This window comes from Saccoglossus kowalevskii, chromosome 21 (assembly GCF_978046115.1).
Source record: "Saccoglossus kowalevskii chromosome 21, keSacKowa6.1, whole genome shotgun sequence".
NCBI lineage: Eukaryota > Metazoa > Hemichordata > Enteropneusta > Harrimaniidae > Saccoglossus > Saccoglossus kowalevskii.
Window position 1 is genome coordinate 3,464,459 of NC_140661.1, and position 21,625 is coordinate 3,486,083.

General features: G+C 35.3%; 1 protein-coding gene across 1 annotated transcript in view; it reads left to right on the forward strand.

Annotated features, from left to right (window-relative positions):
* Positions 1–6,166: 6,166 nt before the first annotated feature.
* LOC144359896 (uncharacterized) overlaps positions 6,167–21,625 on the forward strand; it is a 31,177-nt gene continuing 15,718 nt past the window's right edge. The window contains exons 1-15 of the mRNA XM_085495395.1: positions 6,167–6,392; positions 6,755–6,877; positions 6,976–7,086; positions 7,632–7,748; positions 8,375–8,491; positions 10,449–10,571; positions 12,581–12,718; positions 15,106–15,228; positions 17,053–17,207; positions 18,304–18,471; positions 18,671–18,877; positions 19,986–20,478; positions 20,746–20,808; positions 21,130–21,339; positions 21,456–21,575. Of these exons, the coding sequence (XP_085351521.1) occupies positions 6,167–6,392; positions 6,755–6,877; positions 6,976–7,086; positions 7,632–7,748; positions 8,375–8,491; positions 10,449–10,571; positions 12,581–12,718; positions 15,106–15,228; positions 17,053–17,207; positions 18,304–18,471; positions 18,671–18,877; positions 19,986–20,478; positions 20,746–20,808; positions 21,130–21,339; positions 21,456–21,575 (2,494 nt within the window). The remainder of the gene's footprint in view (positions 6,393–6,754; positions 6,878–6,975; positions 7,087–7,631; positions 7,749–8,374; positions 8,492–10,448; positions 10,572–12,580; positions 12,719–15,105; positions 15,229–17,052; positions 17,208–18,303; positions 18,472–18,670; positions 18,878–19,985; positions 20,479–20,745; positions 20,809–21,129; positions 21,340–21,455; positions 21,576–21,625) is intronic.

The following is a 21,625-nucleotide window of genomic DNA, read 5'->3' on the forward strand; positions in this document are numbered from 1 at the left end:
AATCTACGATCACATTGTCTGACAATCATTCTGATATACTTACTTTTTCTCTTAGAACCCAATGCTGTGGTTCTGGAAAGCGATGATGATTTTATCACAACTGATACAATAGCAGTTACATGGAGTAAACCCTTAGGTGAAGTTAGTAGCTATACTGTGGAATGTTCAAATAATGGAACTGGAGGTTATGAAAAAATATATGGTGAAACTGAGAAGTACCGTGGTATATGTAGTGGATATGGTCTGGCTGGAAATCTGGAAACTATTACAGTAACTGCTGTCAGTGGTAACATATCAACAACTGGTACAGAAAGTGACCCAACATCAATCAGTCTGAATACAAGTAAGTAATGTTTAAGCTTTCGACCATGCAGGCACAGCCTAAAAAAGGAACAATTAATTGAGTCACTATAATTGCAACCTTAGTGAAAAATGTATTTATTCAAGATAAGGTGAGAAATGAAGATTTTACTGATATCTAGTGGGAAAAACTATTAGTGAGCGATTTTTTCCATGTACTTCATCAGTTCATCATCTTAAAACAGCGACTCGTGGACTGATTTATGTGATTGCATATGTATGTCAGTCTATGTGTACATACCTATATTACATATATGCCTTGACATTCAAACTGCACACATATCCTATACTTCAAGATACGTATGCATGTCCATTGAACTTATTCCACGTATATCTCAGTCACGTATGAATGGGTTCTGTTCAAACTTACATTGGACTTCATGGTACTTGGATGCATATCATTGTGTTATTCAAATATGACTCGAAATAGCTGACTTATTCCAATAAACGTGATTTCAAAGCTGTATCCCTGATATTTTTTGTTCCACATATGCGCATATATTTGTTTGACCACCAGATTCAAGATGGCAGAATGGTGGCCATTTCAATGTTAAAATTCATCAAAACAAGATTTTTTTCCATTTTTGAACGAAATTGTGTAATGATGGATTCCTCTCAATTCAGTGAATTCACTACATTAGCATGAAGTGACACGTATATATATATAACTATCTGAATGCTGCTGTAATTTCCCATATTATTGTCGGATCTATAAACATTTTTATTATGTATGGTTTCCGTGTTGCTGTACCATATTGTTACATGCCTGGGCAAGGTACTTTACTACTACCTCATCTCTCTACCCAGAAGTAAATGGGAACTTGATGTGGAGTGTTTGGTATTATCTATGTGGTGTGTACTCCCGGAAAGTTGAGATGGATAAATGTGTTTCAGTATATAGGCCAGGGTAATAATAATAATAACGCATGGCGCCAAGTGTTAGGGCATATCAGCCTGCTGCTGCTAATTTTGCACTAACAGTTTTGTTTTGTTTTTTCATAATATTTTCAATTCTCAAATATTTGTTTATACATATAACAAATGAACATACATGTAATATAGCGAATGGTGTTGTAGCTAAAATATTCTAAATATATAAAAAAAGTATTCAGTAACACGTGTGCCATCAGCATGGCATTGTTTATGGTCTAGGGATTGTTTAGGGGGGATTTAAAGGGCGGCGGTCGCCGCGCTGCACATGCGCGGAATATGGGTCTTTTATGAACAAAGATTGCGACTCTTGTGTATGCATGAAATTTAGACATTACTAAGCTTTAACCAGGTAATTTCTTTGGTGATTGGAAGGTATCGAAACAGTCACTGGTGTCGTACCTAGGATAGTGCATTGGATTTTTGGGAAATCAAAACAAAAATTGCACATGCGCCGCGCACAACGACGACCACCATTTAAAGAACGATGACGTTATTGTAAAAACTCTCAAAAAAACTGTTGACCCAGCTCTCACTGATTTTGATGTAAGACTCCATCATTCTTAATCAATGATTGAAAATCTATGCTCACATATGACATACTTGTGATCAATTTTCTTTTATAATTCACTGTAACATGACAGTATATTCTTGTAGATTGTTGCAATGGTGTGGTATGCAAACATAATAAAATTATTTCCATCGACAATATCTCACTTTATATATATTTGGTAGATTTTAATAAAACTGTAGAATTCTCTATGGGAATCACATGAGCTTATAAATACTAAATATCAGCCATTTAATACTGTAGAATACAAAATAGAATTTAGTTTCACTTACTTACCTAAAAGACAAAATCATCAAAAAGGTGTTATGTTTCTGCCTGTACCTCGCACATAACAATAAAACTGTTACAATATATTCAGCTAAATTAAGGCAAACTATTGCCTACCGAGTTCGGGCGCCATAAGTGGTCAAGTTGCAAATAAAAGTTTGTGACAATATTTAATTATCAAAATAAATAAAAGAAAATATAACAAGGAAAAATATTGCTCGTAAAAACTCAGAATCTGGCATTTCTTTAAAGGGCCACAGTACTCACACACTGCACGTTCGAATTAAAATCGACTCACAGGGGACACTCAAAAAATGCAAATGTTTACACATTTTTGTAGAAAATTGCTAAACGTCCGGTACACATTTTCAGGTTGGCTAGTAAAGACTAAAATTTAAATTACATGTCAGCTTGGTCACAGAATAAATCTTGTGTGCGAATATTAGATACGATGATTAACTTTGTTTAACACGCTCGAAGTTATCAAAATAATATGATGATTCGCGTCAGATCACTAATATCACCAACTCCAAAAAATATTGAAGTATCATTGTTGTAAATTTAATCCAACACACAAACCAGATCGTATGAATGTCAGATTATTTGATTTTAACAACTGTCAAGCAGTTGGACATGTTATCGGTCTAAATTAAACATCACACAAACCAGTTAACAATGCATTTTGAATCGGTTATATTGTATTGGCCAAAACACGACTAGACGCAAACATTATATGATTATAGCGTTCAGCTGTTTTAACTGATCGGCTGTGATGGTAATCCATACTGCCCTCACTAACACTAGAATAACTATTTATTATTGTATTCAGACACAACAACATATGTTGAAGTATCAACATATATATATACCGATACAGTGGATCTAACAACAGAAGATACAACTGGAGGTGCAACAATAATTCTAGACACAACAGTGGATGTGACAACAGAAGGTGAAGATGCAACAACTGGTGATATTGTGACAACTGGAGGTGAGGAGGCAACAACAGAAAGTGTCATGGAAACATCAGAAAACATTGAATTAATGACAACAGTCTTTGATACAACAATGTTTGCAAACACAGAAAGTGAGGATACAACAACAGAAAGTGTTATTGAAAGAACTGAAGGTGGGGATGCAACAAATGAAAGTGTAGAAACAACAGATGTAATTGGATTACCAACAACAGCCATAAATACACCAATGTTTGCAACAACAGAAGCTGAGGGCGCATCAACGGTAAATGTTGTGGAATCAACAGATGTAATTGAATTAACAACATTACTCATAGATAAAACAGAATTTGCAACAACAGAGAGTGCTGTGGCAACAACCGAGGATAAGGATGACATCACAGGAAGTGTTATGGAAACAACAGATGAAATTGGATTAACAACATCAGCCAGAAGTGAGACTACAACAACAGAACGTGTTATTCAAACAACTGAAGTTGAGGATGCAACAACAGAAACTGGTGGCGTATCAACTGATGCAGTTAAATTAACAACAATCATAGCGACAACCGTGTATGCGTCAACAGAAGCTGATCATGCAACAACAGAAGGCGTTAGAACAACTGAAGATGATGTTGCAACAACATCGGATTCCATTACAATAGCAACAACTCTCATAGATGCAACTGTATATGTGACAACAGAAAGTGAGGATGGCACAACAGTCATGGATACAACTGTGGGTGTGACAACAACAAGTGAATATGTAACAACAGAAGGTATTGTTAGAACATCAGAAGGCGCCGAAGGCACAGCAACAGACATGGATACAACTGTTGGTGCGACAACAACAAGTGAATATGCAACAACAGAAGGTTTTGATACCACATCAGAAGGTGTTGAAGGTACAACAACAGTCATGGATACAACTGTGGGTGCGACAACAACAAGTGAATATGCAACAACAGAAGGTTTTGATACCACATCAGAAAGCGCTGAAGGCATAACAACAGTCATGGATACAACTGTGGGTGCGACAACAACAAGTGAATATGCAACAACAGAAGGTATTGATAGAACATCAGAAGGCGCCGAAGGCACAGCAACAGACATAGATACAACTATTGGTGCGACAACAACAAGTGAATATGCAACAACAGAAGGTTTTGATACCACATCAGAAGGTGCTGAAGGTACAACAACAGTCATGGATACAACTGTGGGTGCGACAACAACAAGCGAATATGCAACAACAGAAGGTCTTGATACCACATCAGAAGGTGCTGAAGGTACAACAACAGTCATGGATACAACTGTGGGTGCGACAACAACAAGTGAATATGCAACAACAGAAGGTATTGATAGAACATCAGAAGGCGCTGAAGGCACAGCAACAGACATGGATACAACTGTTGGTGCGAAAACAACAAGTGAATATGCAACCACAGAAGGTTTTGATACCACATCAGAAGGTGCTGAAGGTACAACAACAGTCATGGATACAACCGTGGGTGCGACAACAACAAGTGAATATGCAACAACAGAAGGTTTTGATACCACATCAGAAGGTGCTGAAGGTACAACAACAGTCATGGATACAACTGTGGGTGCGACAACAACAAGTGAATATGCAACAACAGAAGGTCTTGATACCACATCAGAAGGTGCTGAAGGTACAACAACAGTCATGGATACAACTGTGGGTGCGACAACAACAAGTGAATATGCAACAACAGAAGGTCTTGATACCACATCAGAAGGTGCTGAAGGTACAACAACAGTCATGGATACAACTGTGGGTGCGACAACAACAAGTGAATATGCAACAACAGAAGGTGTTGATAGAACATCAGATAGCGTTGAAGGTACAACAACAGTCATGGATACAACTGTGGGTGTGACAACTACAGTTAAAGACATAACAACTACAATAGGTCATATATTAACCACAACAATTGAAGGAACATCATCTGCTGAATCAACCACTCCTAAACATATAACAACTGCTAAACATACAACCACGGAAAGTGTTCAAACCACTTCAAAAGTCCCTGTTATTACAACAACAACAAAAACAACAACATCTACAACAACAACATCAAATACACAAAGCTCAGTGTCATCGACATATATATCAGGTAAGTAAGAAATTAATCAGAATATCTAATAATGTCGGTGAATTGTTAAGGGAAAAACACAGTCGAGTATACCACTAGATATTGCATCATTCACTACATATATGCATGGACTACAGGAAAGTGAAAATAATGAGTGAATTGTGCAATAACTACATGTCTGCAACGATAGTTTATTCCTTTTCTATTATACCAACTTCATTATATATTCGGATACATTCAAAAACATCTTTAAATATGAACGTTCTACTTGCTAATGTGGTTAAATGAATGGAGACCTAGAACTAGAATTAAGGTTTTAGTGCTGGGCAAAAATATTTCATGGGTTGTTCTTGAAAATCTTTGTTATAACTATGTCATCAGCAGGGGAAATGTATAATTAGCTAATCACAAGAGTACTGCAAAGTATGTACCCAGGCAGTACGATAACGCATTTAACATTTGAAGTAATGTAATATCAAGAACGTATAAACAAATTGAAGAAACCATGTAAATTGCGATGTGTAATCACAAAATTTAAAAAAAAAACTGCATTTCAAGAAATCAGAATGCAAATTAGTGAGTATGTGAAAGACCATTTTTGATATTATCCTTGTTTATTTGCAAATTGGGTAATATGTAAATTTACGTTTAACTATGTTTTATTTTCAGTGATAAAAGCTTGTAAAAGTTGGCCCTGTCTAAATGGTGCTACTTGTCGTGATCAGAGTCCAGGACATTATACCTGTGATTGCTTACCAGGATACACGGGGGATCTCTGTCAAGGTGCGTCATAGACTAAATGTTATGGTTAGGTGAATTTAATAATATTATAAATGACGTAGATGTGTAGTGTTGAACAGACAGACACACACAAGTCAACAACAATATACTAGATTTGAAGAATAAAATTTATTCAACAAGAGATTATAAAATGTTATATATTTTAGTTTACAAAATGGGTAAACACGATGATTCTTATGACTGGAATAAAGTTGATTGGAACATTTTCAAGTTTAGCTCTGACGAGCAGAGACGACGTGACATTCAATGTGTATATGTGTTTTATACTTGTAGTACAATTGCCCCTACTATGTCGACGTAATTGCAATTTCGGTTCATGTGAGTTGGTGGAAGGTTACCCTACATGTCACTGTTATGACGGCTATGGTAATTCTCCAAGTGGCAAATGTGTTGGTAAGTGTAACAATCTATTATGATGTACACATATTTAACTTATTGAATGTCAACTTTTGCAACATAGTCAGACATTTACAGTCTGCATTTTTCTACATAACATTCTGGTGAAAATTGACAAATCTTTTGATCAATTACTACAAACAATGTCACAGTTTGTCCTTTCGATCCAAAATTGAAACTAAATTTATCAGAATATACAGAAAATGTAAAAAAAAATATTAAATAAGTTTATGCAGGAAAAATAGTAAAAGAAACAAAAGTGGTAACTGTCAAGTGTCGGTAAGATGTACCAACCTTGGTGCAAAGGAATTGTGTAATCCTTATTACATTGTATGAGTATTAATATTATTTCTTTTCAGATTTAGACATGTGTTTACAAGAGAGGAACGACTGTTCTCAGATTTGCGTTGATTTACCAGGCAGATTTCAATGTCTGTGCAGACAGGGCTATGTTTTAGAAGATGATTATATTACATGTACAGGTACATATAGTTTAACTTCATTTTCACATGTAATACCATTATTCTTTATTTATGGTTTTTATATTGATATGTTGATGACGTCATATTTAAACCAACAGATATTAATGAATGTGAAAGCAACCCATGCATCCATGGAACCTGTAATGATGAGATTAATGGGTTTACATGTACATGTTACCCTGGCTACACTGGAACTATATGTGGTGACGGTACGTTATAACAAGTTATAGTTATAGATACAATTACGTATTTATTCTAAAACTACACAACATGTCACGCGAATTGACGCACTCTCTAATTATTGACTGGTTTTATAATTGCGTATATACAGACTTGTCAGAAAGTATTCAGGCACCTTTAAATTAATCATTTCTGTAATCAAAAATAACAATTCTGGATAAAATTTCGTGTTGTCTTTAAAAAAATTAAGATTGTCACAATCATTTGGCTGATTTGTGTTTAGTTTTCATATCAAAGATGCCTAAAATGAAACATCCGAGACTGAACAAAATGTCTAAATATATTAGTCGATGTGAAAAGAGTGTCTGGAAGTAGCACGCAGTACATGTTTCCTTTCATTTAACATGGTATTTACAATGCCGTTTATTCAGTGTTATTTACTAGTAGAATATATAGCTGTTGGGCACCGAGATAGAGACAGCTGCTGATGTAGATATAGTTTCACTAATAATCTCATACATTGCTAGACGGTAACACATAGTGTATGTGTTGATATAAATTGTTACATTTACAGAAAGAAAAGAATGTGCAAGTTATCCCTGTTACTATGGTGACTGTACTGACTTAGTGAATGCCTACCAATGCACGTGCTGGCCCGGTTTTGAATCTGCAGAAGAGAACTGTTTAAGAGGTATGTTTTCATTCTCTATTTAATAGACTGGCGTCATGTACACAATGGAGAAATCTTCCTAATAGATTATCACTTGTAACATCAAAGGTAACAGTCTTCGTTACTGTTCCCATGTGACATACAGGTCATCGAACTGTTGTGTCACAGGCTTACATTTTTGCGAATGTCAGTATGCGGACGTTAGCTTTCCGGTCAGTAATATATCTCACTGTCTGTTGTCATAACGTTGTCCGCAAACTGTCATTAACAGGGACGCATTTATATATATTTAGCGCACGGCTTGACCTCTTGACCAATCAGAATCCAGGATTTGCAGTGAATTATAATTTGTAATTTACTATTTGGCAGACTAAATAATCATACAATTAGCATAGAAAAATACACGAAATTCTACAACTCTCTAACAAGAACATTTATTTCCAAAATGATAGACATGACAGTTAAAAACAAACTGTCCCAAACTCCCGACAGAACTGGATTAGACTCTGCTTTGATTGTCATAGGAGAACTTGACTTAATGTCTCAGTTTTGAAGTCATAGAAATTATTGCAGAATAAATATTATTTAACATTTTAAATGCTTCAAACGAAATTTAATGTTAATGATATTTTGTTTTGAATCACAAGAAATTGACGAGTGTGAAAGTAGTCCTTGTGTCGAAGGTCAAGGTGTATGTATTGACCAGATAAACAGATATGAATGTAGATGTCGACCGGGATGGACTGGAATAAACTGCCAGACAGGTAAGATCGTATTATCATAAGATTAAACTGGCTTTATTGATGAACTTATTCAGCGCAGGTGATACTGACAATACTGATTTCCAACTTGATCATTTCACAATGCTACTGTGAAAAAACAATATAGAAATTAAACACGGGGTGTTGAGAACAATATTATGTAATGTAGCATCATGTAGTATTGATCATATTTTAAGTGGTATTTCATAACATATTTCCCAAACCAGGCGTCGATTGTTCTTAGAAGTGTTTCACTAACCTCTCTAGAGGGCGCTGTTCACTACTACCAACCGAAAGGATTTCGGTGCAGCTATGCGCTAAAGGTCAAATATATCACCATCTGGAGAGCTAGACCATTGCTTCGCCAGTATGCCAGGCTGGGTTGGGAAAAAGCGGTTCAATTTTGAGGAAATTTGTCACATATTCTTTGTTCTTCAATCTTTAATCTTATCTACCACACCGTAATCAGGCCACGGCGTGTAACCATGGAAATTGTAGAGCACGCCCATTGAATAAGTAAAGCTTTGGTTTCCAACATGTATTTCATAAATACATTCCTGTTAATGCAACTGAACTTATTATTGACAACAACATCTTTGGGACCAAATATACAGTATGTATCCGGGCCGAGACGGAATCATGATCCTTAGAAACCTCCTCTCCCCAGTACAACTAATAGTTTCTCTAAAAAATTGTGTCACGGCGCCAAGCCGTATTCGGCCTGTGTTGACGCGTGAAACTAGTCTTCTCTCTTTTCTGTAAAATGCAAAAATGGACGTACATTGTAATTTTAATCATTCATTCAATAACGTTTGTTTTTATGTGTTTATATATTATGTTTTGTATATTTAAGGTAGAGATGCAGTTTACCTGGCAGGTATTTTAATTAGTTAATTAGGAAACCATGATGACCTCCCTTGTCCACAAAACTATATATTTTCGGAAAAATTATTGCTTGAATTTTTAAGTTTTGTTAGTATTTTATTTTTATGGACACTGTAGTTCGAAATATGCACAAAAAAGTGCATTTTTGGTCAAAAGTGATTTAAAAAAAATAGCTTCTAAACCATGCTTCTGTTTCCTGTCAAAATTGGTTTATGGGTACATCTGTCTACTGTGAAGTAATCGCCGTCTTGAAAACTGTCTACCAGTTGTCAATTTTGTAGGGCAGCAGCTCATATTTCACTACTTCAAGTTTATGCATAAATTAACATTCAGGCTAGTTGTCTGTACGATTGCGGTAACACTATTCAACTAAAAACAATGCCCCGACGGCGTTTTGAAGATAAACACATTGTCAATCATTTGTGAAAATTTCAAAACAAAAGGTCAAAGCGTCTCGGAGCTATTTTTTTTAAGTTTTGGAATGTGCACTAAAAAGAAGCTGAGATAATTGCTAATTTGCATAACAATTCACTCAGTCAAAAGTTTGCTAACGCTCATAATTAAAATGGCTGTTACATTTTCAAATTTAAAAGTATTGTCGTTTTGTAAAAGGTTAAATACAGGGCATAATATGGAGATCCCGTCATTTCATTTTTCACCATGTTTTTTTTTTATTATTTATGTACAGCCTTGCTAAATTTTGCTAAGCATTCAAAAAAGATAATTTTGCACCTGTTATCTATATTTTAAAATCGTTTTTTGAGTATGTTCCACTATTCACAATTCTACAAAATATCAACCGTCTACAGCCAAGACTTTTTTGGATAATAAATAGCAAAAAACAAAAATTCACTCCCAAGTGCCCACGAACCTGCATCTCTACCTTAAAATGTTTCCTTATTCATAAGTATTATAATGTTGGTCCCATGAGTATGTGTTCACAAGATTTCACAAAATCAATCTCACAAAAAAAAAACTTTCGGTTGAGTTGTCCAACTGGGATAATAACAACATGTGTTACCTTCTATTTATGCAATGAATTATGATCTCATGTGATGAATATTTAAACTTTCAGACATTAATGAATGTGACAAAGGTTTGGATAATTGTCATATCTATGCTAATTGTACAAATACTGTGGGAAGTTTTACTTGTCAATGTCATGATGGATATTATAAAGATGGCAATGAATGTAAAGGTAAGAACATTTACTGTCTAGAATTCACGTCAACATGTTACATTTGTATGTATTAGTGTTGTGATTGTTGGCACATTTGTATATCACAGTGTTCATTCCGTATGGCAACATCTGATTTTTGTGTATGGCAACATTTACTTTTTGTGGATGACAATAAATGATTGACAATATCTGCTTATTGTGTGCGGCGATATCTGCTTGTTGTGTGTGGTGTTATCTGCTTATTGTGTCGTGCGATATATGCTTATTGTCTATGACAACATTTGCTTATTGTGTATGGCAATATTTGCTTATTGTGCGTAGCGACATTTGCTTATTGTGTGTGGAAATAACTGTTTATCGTGCATGGCGATATATGCTCATTTATGTAAGCCGATATTTGCTTATTGTGCGTGGCAATATATGCTTATTTTGTATGCGATATTTGTTTATTGTGCGTGGCGGCATTTGCTTACTGTGTGCGGAAATATCTATTTATTGTGCATGGCGATATATGCTTATTTATGTATGGCGATATATGTTTATTGTGCATGGCGATATATGCTTATTGTGTATGGCAACATCTGCTTTTTGTGTATGGCAATAACTGATTGACAATATCTGCTTATTGTGTGCGGCGATATCTGCTTGTTGTGTGTGGTGATATCTGCTTATTGTGCCAGGCGATACTTGCTTATTGTGTATGGCAATATTTGCTTATTGTATGTGGTGTTATCTGCTTATTGTGTCCGGCGATATATGCTTATTGTCTATGACAATATTTGCTTATTGTGCGTAGCGACATTTGCTTAATGTGTGTAGATATAACTGTTTATTGTGCATGGCGATATATTCTCATTTATGTAAGCCGATATTTACTTATTGTGCGTGGCAATATATGCTTATTGCGTATGCGATATTTGTTTAATGTGTATGCGATATCTGCTTATTTATGTATGGCGATATTTGCTTAATATGCGTGGCAATGTATGCTTATTGTGTATACGATAATTGCTTATTGTGCTTGGCGACATTTGCTTACTGTGTGTGTGATATCTGCTTATTGTTCATGGCGATATATGCTTATTTATGTATGGCGATATCTGCTTATTGTGCGTGGCAATATATGCTTATTGTGTATGCGATATTTTTTATTGTGCGCAGCGACATTTGCTTATTGTGTATGTGATATCTGCTTATTATTCATGGCGATATATGCTTATTTATGTATGGCGATATCTGCTTATTGTGCGTGGCAATATTTGCTTATTGTGTATGTGATATTTGCTTATTGTGTATGGCAATATTTGCATATTATGTATGGCGATATATGTTTATTGTGCATGGCGATATATGTTTATTGTGCATGGCTGTATTGTGTGTTGTAACATCTTTTTATTGTATGCGCCTATGATGTTATTGATACAAAATGTTTCCTGCATTAATGAATGCGTACGATATATTTCAGTAGTCTAACCGCACAACTTTACGGTGTAATATAAACATTGAATAACACACCTTTGCTGGAAAAGATGTCGATAACTTGAATGATACTATGAAGTTATTACGGAAATACCTCAAAGTATGCACGAAAACAGTACAGCAGGAGTATCGACCGACGCGCGGCGTACTGTCTGAGTGCATACTTTGAGGTATTCTTGTAATAACCTTATTATTATACATCTTTTCTTTCCAAGCATACATCATAGGAATGCCAAAATTTCAAATGTTTAGAACAGAATCAGCGAACCTCTTTGTGTGGAGTCCGATCAAACCCTGGTGGCAGCCATATTTGTTTTTATTATTAGAGGACACTTACGCGCGTATTTTTTTTATTTGGAATTCGCATTTCCTTATATGGTAGGATGAAAATACCCCGTAAAATACCGCAAAATTACTAACGTTGTAACTTATGGCGTTACGGTGACAGATGTTTAATAATATATATTAATATTAGTAGTTATCTACTTATAAATTTATTATGTTATTATGAGTAATTGCTTACATGAATTATGTTTTAAATTGACCAGATATAAACGAATGTGACGAGGAACCTTGCAGCCATACCTGTACTAACCTATCCCCTAGAGAGAACAGTTACACTAAAGGATTCCGGTGTTCATGTCCAATAGGATGGCGATTACAAACTAATTATGTAAACTGTACAGGTAGGTTTTTATTATTAGTAAATGTATGTGATGTAAAAAGCTTAATGGTATATGTCAAAGGTCAATTAAGTGCATTCAAGATTGCACGATACGTTTTATGTGGCCAAATATGGCATCTCAATTGTTGAATAAGTGAAGATGTTCCACATTATTGATGTTTGTAATACGTATAGTAAATACATTTGATTTTACATCTGTGTTAATTTATTCCAGAGCACCTCTACCACAAGTAATTCTTTGAGATACCAACGATTGGCTAATAATAATTATAAAATAATAATGTTTTTCATTATTAAACTACATATCTGTGGATTACCTCCAGAGAACCAATTTTCAATGAAGTGTGATGATTATGCGCATTGTGCAAATTTGGCAATTAGTTTGCTCAAATTTCGATCCAAAAATAATGCACTGTTTCCAGGAATTATATACCAAGTCTTATTGAAGAAAAATAATCATAATGCAAATTAATCAATTATTATGAATAGATTTCAACCCCAAACTATAATTAGATATGTTTATTGTTTTAGAGCACATATTTACCCAGTTTCATTGTAATGTGATGATTAATTGTTCGAAAAATTACAAAAAGCCGAAAATTATGCAAATTAGGTAATTATTATGGATGTATATATAAACCCAAAACTAATTAGTTGAATTGTCTTAGTGTATTTACTTACCAATGTTCATTGACAAATTATGATAAGTACTTCATATATTTATGGGAAGCTAAGCAAGTAATTAATATGCACACATTTAATGTAAAACTAATAAGGTATGTACAATTTCACAAACCATCAATGTACAAGTTTTATTGAAACCGAGGTGTCCATTGTCCTAGGTCACCCAGTAGCAAGTTTAATTGAAACGTGATGAATAGCTCTTGACATATCAGTAGAAAATCCAAAAATTTCTATGCAAAGTAGATGATCAATATGCACAGATTTATATTCAAAACTAATCAGCTCATTCATTAAAATGCAGTGATTAGTACTTGAAATATTAGTGGAAAAGCCAAATTTTTACTAATTATGCATAATCAGGTAATTAATATGCAAAACGAATAAGGTCTGCGCATTATCCGAGAGCATCTATAAATCAAGTTTCATCAAAATCCAATGAGTGGTTCATTGGGAAGTTACGAACATCGCCTTACATAAGTGACCACGCCCATATTTTAGAAACCTGTTTTGCCAAACCACGCCCAAATTGTAACTCTATGTTCAATTAACAGTTAACCAAACTTCGAGTTATGGGCAACATAGATTTTTTGTTTTGTTTAACGTTAAAATGTCGTAACTAAAACTTCAACTTCAAACCGAACTTCAAGTTCCATACAGACCACGGTTAGTAACCGTGATACAGATACATTAACTACAAAGACTTCATTGTGTACTTCGCACAGGGGAACCAAACATGTTTAAACTATAAATAGAATTATATCACTAAAATAATAACACGAGTAGCAACTACGGAATGAGACCATTAATTACAGGACTACACAATAAGGTGGCAGGTAAATTAAATAAATTAATTAATTGTTAATTTCATGTAGTTTGTTAGCTCCGATGCTATGGCATATGTACCAGTTAGATTATGGTCACATGACGGTTATAACATGTAAACCACAAATGCGAAGCGTGAGTGGTTTGTGTTCCTGACTGTTACATGATTTAAAGCGGGGGAGTCGTCACTTGATCAACATACAAGTTCTCCCAATCGTAGTTTTCCATGTAATGTACACCTGATATGCCAAAAATGTTGCTGGACGATTTGAACCGGATAAAAATAGCAGACGAAAATGTGTTTTCAAAATAAAAATAGTTCGATAGCCAATGGAAAATCATGTTCATTTGCATATAGATGATATGCAAAATAGTTTTAGTCAAAATAAGTGACTGCCTAAAAGTACCATTACTGTTGTTCAAATTTCATTTCACTCGACAAGTATATTCATGTACCCCAAGGGGAAAATATCGTACTTCTAAAAATTGTTTATTTCTGCTATGTTTCGAAAAACGGTACTCCTGAAGGGACTACTTTGTTTGCTCTCAGACCTCATTTGCATATGGGTTGTGGAAATAATGATTTTGATTTCAGGGACGAATCAAATTAAGCTGCAATACATATGTAATAATATTTATTATGTCATGTTCAGGTTATGGCATGTAACCAATGAATACACCCATTAACCAATTCAATACTTCCTTGGTACAGATGTGCAGTTGGTATAATGTTGGCCCTGTGAATATGTGTTCATGATATTTTTCAAAATCCAATTCACAAACTAGACCTTCAAGTCGTATCAACTGGGATAATAAAAACATGTTTATGCAATAAAATTTAATAAATTATAAACTCATGTGATAAAATATTTCAACTTTCAGACATTGATGAATGTGACGAAGGTTTGGATAATTGCCATATCTATGCTAATTGTACAAATACTGTGGGAAGTTTTACTTGTCAATGTCATGATGGATATTATAAAGATGGTAATGAATGTAAAGGTAAGAACATTTACTGTCTAGAAATCACGTCAACATGTTACATTTGTATGTATTAGTGTTGGGATTTGTTTACACATTTTGACAGTGACATAAACAGTACGAGATCATTGTGGCGATATATGTTTATTGTGTACGGCGATATCTGTTTATTATGTACGGCGATATCTGTTTATTGTGTACGGCGATATCTGTTTATTGTGTACGGCGATATCTGCTTAATTTGTACGGTGATATCTGCTTATGGTGTACGGCGATATCTGTTTATTGTGTACGGCGATATCTGTTTATTGTGTACGGCGATATCTGTTTATTGTGTACGGCGATATCTGTTTATTGTGTACGGCGATATCTGTTTATTGTGTACGGCGATATCTGTTTATTGTGTACGGCGATATCTGTTTATTGTGTACGGCGATATCTGTTTATTGTGTACGGCTATATCTGCTTATTTTGTACGGTGATATCTGCTCATTGTGTACGACGATATATGTTTATTGTATGCGGCGATATCTGTTTATTGTGTACGGCGATGTCTGTTTATTGTGTACGGCGATATCTGTTTATTGTGTTAGGCCATATCTGTTTATTATGTACGGCGATATCTGCTTATTGTGTACGCCGATATCTGTTTATTGTGTACGGCGATATCTGCTTATTTTGTACGGTGATATCTGCTTATGGTGTACGGCGATATCTGTTTATTGTGTACGGCGATATCTGTTTATTGTGTACGGCTATATCTGCTTATTTTGTACGGTGATATCTGCTCAATGTGTACGGCGATATCTGTTTATTGTATGCGGCGATATCTGTTTATTGTGTACGGCGATGTCTGTTTATTGTGTACGGCAATATCTGTTTATTGTGTTAGGCCATATCTGTTTATTGTGTACGGCGATATATGTTTATTGTGTTAGGCGATATATGTTTATTGTGTACGGCGATATCTGTTTATTGTGTACGGCGATATCTGTTTATTGTGTTAGGCGATATCTGTTTATTGTGTTAGGCGATATCTGTTTATTGTGTACGGCGATATCTGTTTATTGTGTACGGCGATATCTGTTTATTGTGTACGGCGATATCTGTTTATTGTGTAAGGCGATATCTGTTTATTGTGTACGGCGATATTTGTTTATTGTGTGCGATGATATCTGATTATTTTGTACGGCGATATCTGTTTATTGTGTAAGGCGATATCTGTTTATTGTGTAAGGCGATATCTGTTTATTGTGTAAGGCGATATCTGTTTATTGTGTAAGGCGATATCTGTTTATTGTGTAAGGCGATATTTGTTTAATTTGTACGATGATATCGAGACTATATGTTCAGTCTACATCGCGACGCCTACGTAATATGTATCGCAATATCTGCAGATTGTGTGCAGTGGTATCTTCTTAGTAGGGCCATTAGTACGTAGGGAAATGTCTCTTGTTTTTTTATTAAAGGGTCGATGGTCGTCGCGCTACGCATGTGCGACATTTGTGTTGATAAACAATGATTTTCCCACAATCCAATGCGCTCTTTCAACATAAAAACCCAAGTATAAGGTTTGACTTGGGTGCAACTTGCATAATTAAAGCTTGGTAACGCCTCAGTTTGTACTCGCTGATTTGCGCAACTGTCAAAGTCGCCATCTTTGTTTATATGAGAACCACATATCTCTCGCATGCGTGGGGCGACGACTACCGCCCTTTAAATAAGGTTTTTAATCTAAAACACTGAGAAAGTTTTATACGAAAACATTTCCCTAATATTCATGCTATCTAGATGTATTTGTTAAATATTTTCTTTCAGCTACAGTAATTTTGCTCTTTTTTTCAGAAATTATACTGTTTGCGTACGGTCCAGTAGAAGGAGATGAAGAGTTGACTATAACCTATGACAAATCAGTATCTTCTGAATTTGATAAAGTGTCGGAGACAATAGAGTATAAAACAGGATTCCCGTTTTGGGGTGATTTCTACTATAAATCATATGTAAGTAATTTATTTAAAAGTTAACCATATTTTCAAAATCAACAATACTAACACAATTTAGCTAAATTTGTCCGTTGGTGTTTCTTAGCAGCTCGTGAATGAATTTGGAACGTTGCTAATGACGACCAAGTGAATATTTTCCGGAGTCTAATATTTTGTTTTTTCAATTGATGAATTAGCGGTAAGAAGTCACAGTATAGATTTCAGCTGTGATTTTCGAAATTATATCTGTGGTGGCGACATTTAGGATTTTGAAATGAACGTCGAAACTAAAAATCCTATTTTTATTTTGGAACGTTTCATTTTATTGACTCGCTATGGGATCTTTTCAGGTATTTGCATATTTTCAATCGACGACGAGTCCAATAATATAAGGTTATTACGAAGATACGTCAAAGTTTGCACGAAGACAGTACAGCGACAGTATCGACCGACGCGCCGCGTAGGTCGATGCGACAGCGTACTGTCCGAGATACTTCTGCATCAGTCGCTTGTTGTAACAACAAACTTGCATCGCGCAAAGCTTGATATGCTTCCCCAATTTTTGTCACTTTTGCCGAAGGAGACAACACAATACCTGACGCAGACGACATTTTCCCCGCCACGTGTGTGTATAATACAACCTAACCTATCTAATATAATTAGCTTCGACTTGTTTTGTGAATTCGCTATAAATAATTGTCAGCAGAAAAAATAAAGCTTATGTTTATGCTGTTTTAGTACACTGGGATATAAATACAAGATATACTTATGCCACAAACGCGTAGTTTCAAACCAAGGCCTACAATAAACTAGGGAGTTTGTTCATCGTGCATAAATTATCATAGTTAGACAGATATACGTGTCAAATAATGCTAACATAATGCTAACATAATGATGAAATAAAGAAAAAATGACAAAATAATGATAAAATAACCAAAAAATAAAAATTCTAACAAAAAGAATGTGAACATAATGGTAAATGCTAATAGAAATGTTTTTGGCACTGGTCTCATCCCATAACATTATCTACATCGAATTTCTTTAATCAATAATAATCGTTACTACAGAATAAATTCAAAAACAATATAGTCATGATTTCTTAATGATCATTTAGTTCACAGACAATGGTTTGTTGGTATTTTTGAATGAGAATGGTGTCAAATATGCATACCCTAACCCGTTCGTAGACGGATTCAACTCTACGCAAACAACTCCTATGGTAGCAGTGTTTTGGGATGATGTTGACATCAGTGACCCATCTGTTGGCAATGTATATTATCAGGTAAAATATCTGTGTTATCTAAGACATTTAATTTGAAAACTATACTACATGTTCACAAACGACTTGCAATATATGAGTATCCAGAAATATGTGTATTTCATAACATTTGTAATGACTAATTTCTAGTTGATTGTGACTCCATGAATAAATATATAAAAAAAATAATAAAAAATGTTGACTCTTATTTTTACAACTACAGATTTATGAAAAAGAAAATGGTGGTTATATAAGTAACCGACACCGAGCAATGTTTAATGCTGTCAATAAGCGTATACATAATGCAAAAGGAACGTACAACAAACCTTATTATTACGATTATAATTTTGAAAATTTTGAGGCTGAATGGATTCTTCTTGTTACTTGGGAAGCGGTGGCTGCAGTTCCTTCTGCGTACAATAAAGGCACGGTAGGTAGTACATTGAATATATATCAATACGAGGAAGTATTCTTGTGTCACCTAAACACCATTCCTATAAATATACACATATTAATAAATTAACCTTATCAGCCTAGTCAGGTACTGTTCTATGACTAAAATGTAGCTTTAAAAAACCACGCGTCGACAAAGTTGCATAACAAAACACGATTCACAGTCTTACCGTCTCACTCGTTAACAGCGATGACTGCAATTTTTAGTCCACTTTCGGACGAAGTCCGAAAATGGGGACTATTAATTTGGGTTCGTTCCGTCCGTTCGTTCGTCCATCCGTACGCACGTACGTCCGGAGGTATATCTCGGACACCCATTGACGGATTTCATTCAAACTTTACATGAAGACAATACATATGCGCGTCAAGTTACTTTATGATCGGAGACAAATGGCCGACTGGCGGTCATTTTGGATGTGGTATTTGCTATTTATTTCTGATACCTAAACGTGTCCACAGCAGTTTCTCGGAGATGACTGGTTCGATTCGGATCAAAGTTGGTATGATGATCATACATATTGGGTTGTAGGTGCACGTAATTTTTTTAAACAATGACTTGTTATATACATGATGACGCCCAGGGGTCACTCTGTATGCCGATACTACCCCGTGTACGTTCTAAATTTAGCACGGTTGCTGCGCCCGCTGTAGGCCCCCTCTTGCAACAACCACTCTCATACACCGCCCTAGGCCCCGAATTGGCGGACCCATAAAACAACAATTGACACCAACATGAGTTGCATCCACATCAACCATAAGTATCTTGTTTGAGTTGATCACACTCCACTTGAGTGCAATAAAAAGGCAGAGAATGCGCGCAAAAAGGGGAAAGATGTTCTCAACGTATGTCTGCAATAGTGGGTGTTTTTTCTTCAATATGTCTGCTCTAGGGGGTACTAAATTTACATTGCGTCCGCAATAGGGGGTGTGGTTTGCCATTGTGCCGCCTGCCCTAGAGGCCTACTATTGCACAGATGCAAAAGAACATTTTAACTACAAACTGATTCAGCAATTACAACTCAGGACATTTTTTCTCTAATCAGGACATTTTTTATCTAATCTTGAATAATTATTATTTTTTCTAGACAAATACTTTTCAAGGAGCCTTTGTCACTGACGGCATATATAGTTTTGTTTTGTGTAATTACAAAGAGGGGTCAATGTCATGGAACTATCATGTCAGGGACAGCAACAATGCCATTATGGGATACAACGGCGGTAAAGGATACTACGGGTATATTGTCAACGAACAGAAAAAAAGGCTGCCTACATTGAAGCAAAGGTACCGTCCAGACTTAGAAATAGGTAATACTGGTTTCCGTGGACGATGGATATACAGAGTAGAAAATAACCACAAGTATACCATAAACTACAAGAAAAGATGTCTTGACTGGTATAACACACAACCAGAACCATACACGTGGAATTGGGGTTTGGGTACGTGCCCGTGTGGATTTTCTCAGGGTCGACAGGATAATTCATTCTCTAATGGAAATGATGGTAATGATGAAGTTGCCGACAACTACGATGGTGATGAGTTGGATACTAATCTACTACGAACAATCAATAGTAGACAAGGTGTGCCTAATTTGAATTGATTACGTCATACATTACATTAGCATTCATACTTTATGTGCAGACAACAGAAGACCTATAGTGCAGAACAACATTCATTGAGTATTGTGGTTAATTATAAAATTAGTTGGTATGGCAACAGACCTCGAACAATTTGATCCGGTATGCACTGAAGGTCGAGGTGTATAATCAAATCCAGGATAATCTTCAGTGAAATCACTCAAGGCCACTTAACGAAATTTGGTACTAATTTTTAAATTTGAATTTCAGAATTCTGTGAATTATATTACCATACAATTTACAAAATCAAAAGCCTATTTGATGCTTTCATGGGTGAGTGGGAGTCTTCTGCGAAGTAAGATTATCACTTGCCCTGAAAAAACACTACTTGAACATTGAACATTGGCAACACATACTATGTGTTTATAACCCTTACACTGCCTGCTTTTCACTGCTATGATTATTGAATATATATAATTATATAAACATTCAATAATGTTGAATTTAATCATGTTCAATCATAGCAACAATAATTTTGTAATAAAAAAGTAAGTTGTTGACAGAACATTGGGTGGTATAATAAATACAAATCGGATATGCTGGTATGAAAACCCAATAACAATTATGTATGTATTCTAATTTATTTAACTCCAGGTCGTAGCTTCATCATTCAGACATCGTTTCCTAATCCTTGCGGAGCCGGACAAAGATGCTCGTATCGTTCAGATCACACACTTGTGCATGGGTACGACCAGTCCATATGGAGAAGCAGCTTCATGGAGCGTCATCAGTTTTTTGGACGCATTGGTGGTGGAAGGTGCTGGTGGTGGTTCTTTGATTGGAGGAGATATATTCTATGGATTTGTAAGTATACAATGATTTTGTGTATGACTCTGTAGTCTAATAATGACTAGAATTGGAAAAGGCTTTAATCGACATTACTGTACATAGTCTTCATTTGTGTTTCTGTTTTATGCTAGATGATGATATCTTCCCTCGCTACTATTGTTGTGCACTATCACGTGACCCATATTTCTGTGATTTGTACGCTGAGAAGCGCCCTCCCGGTGATTGCGGCGGCTACATTCCTCCAATATGGGGTAAGTTTTTTAGTTATTATACAAAAGTTTACATGGCAAGAAGACACCAT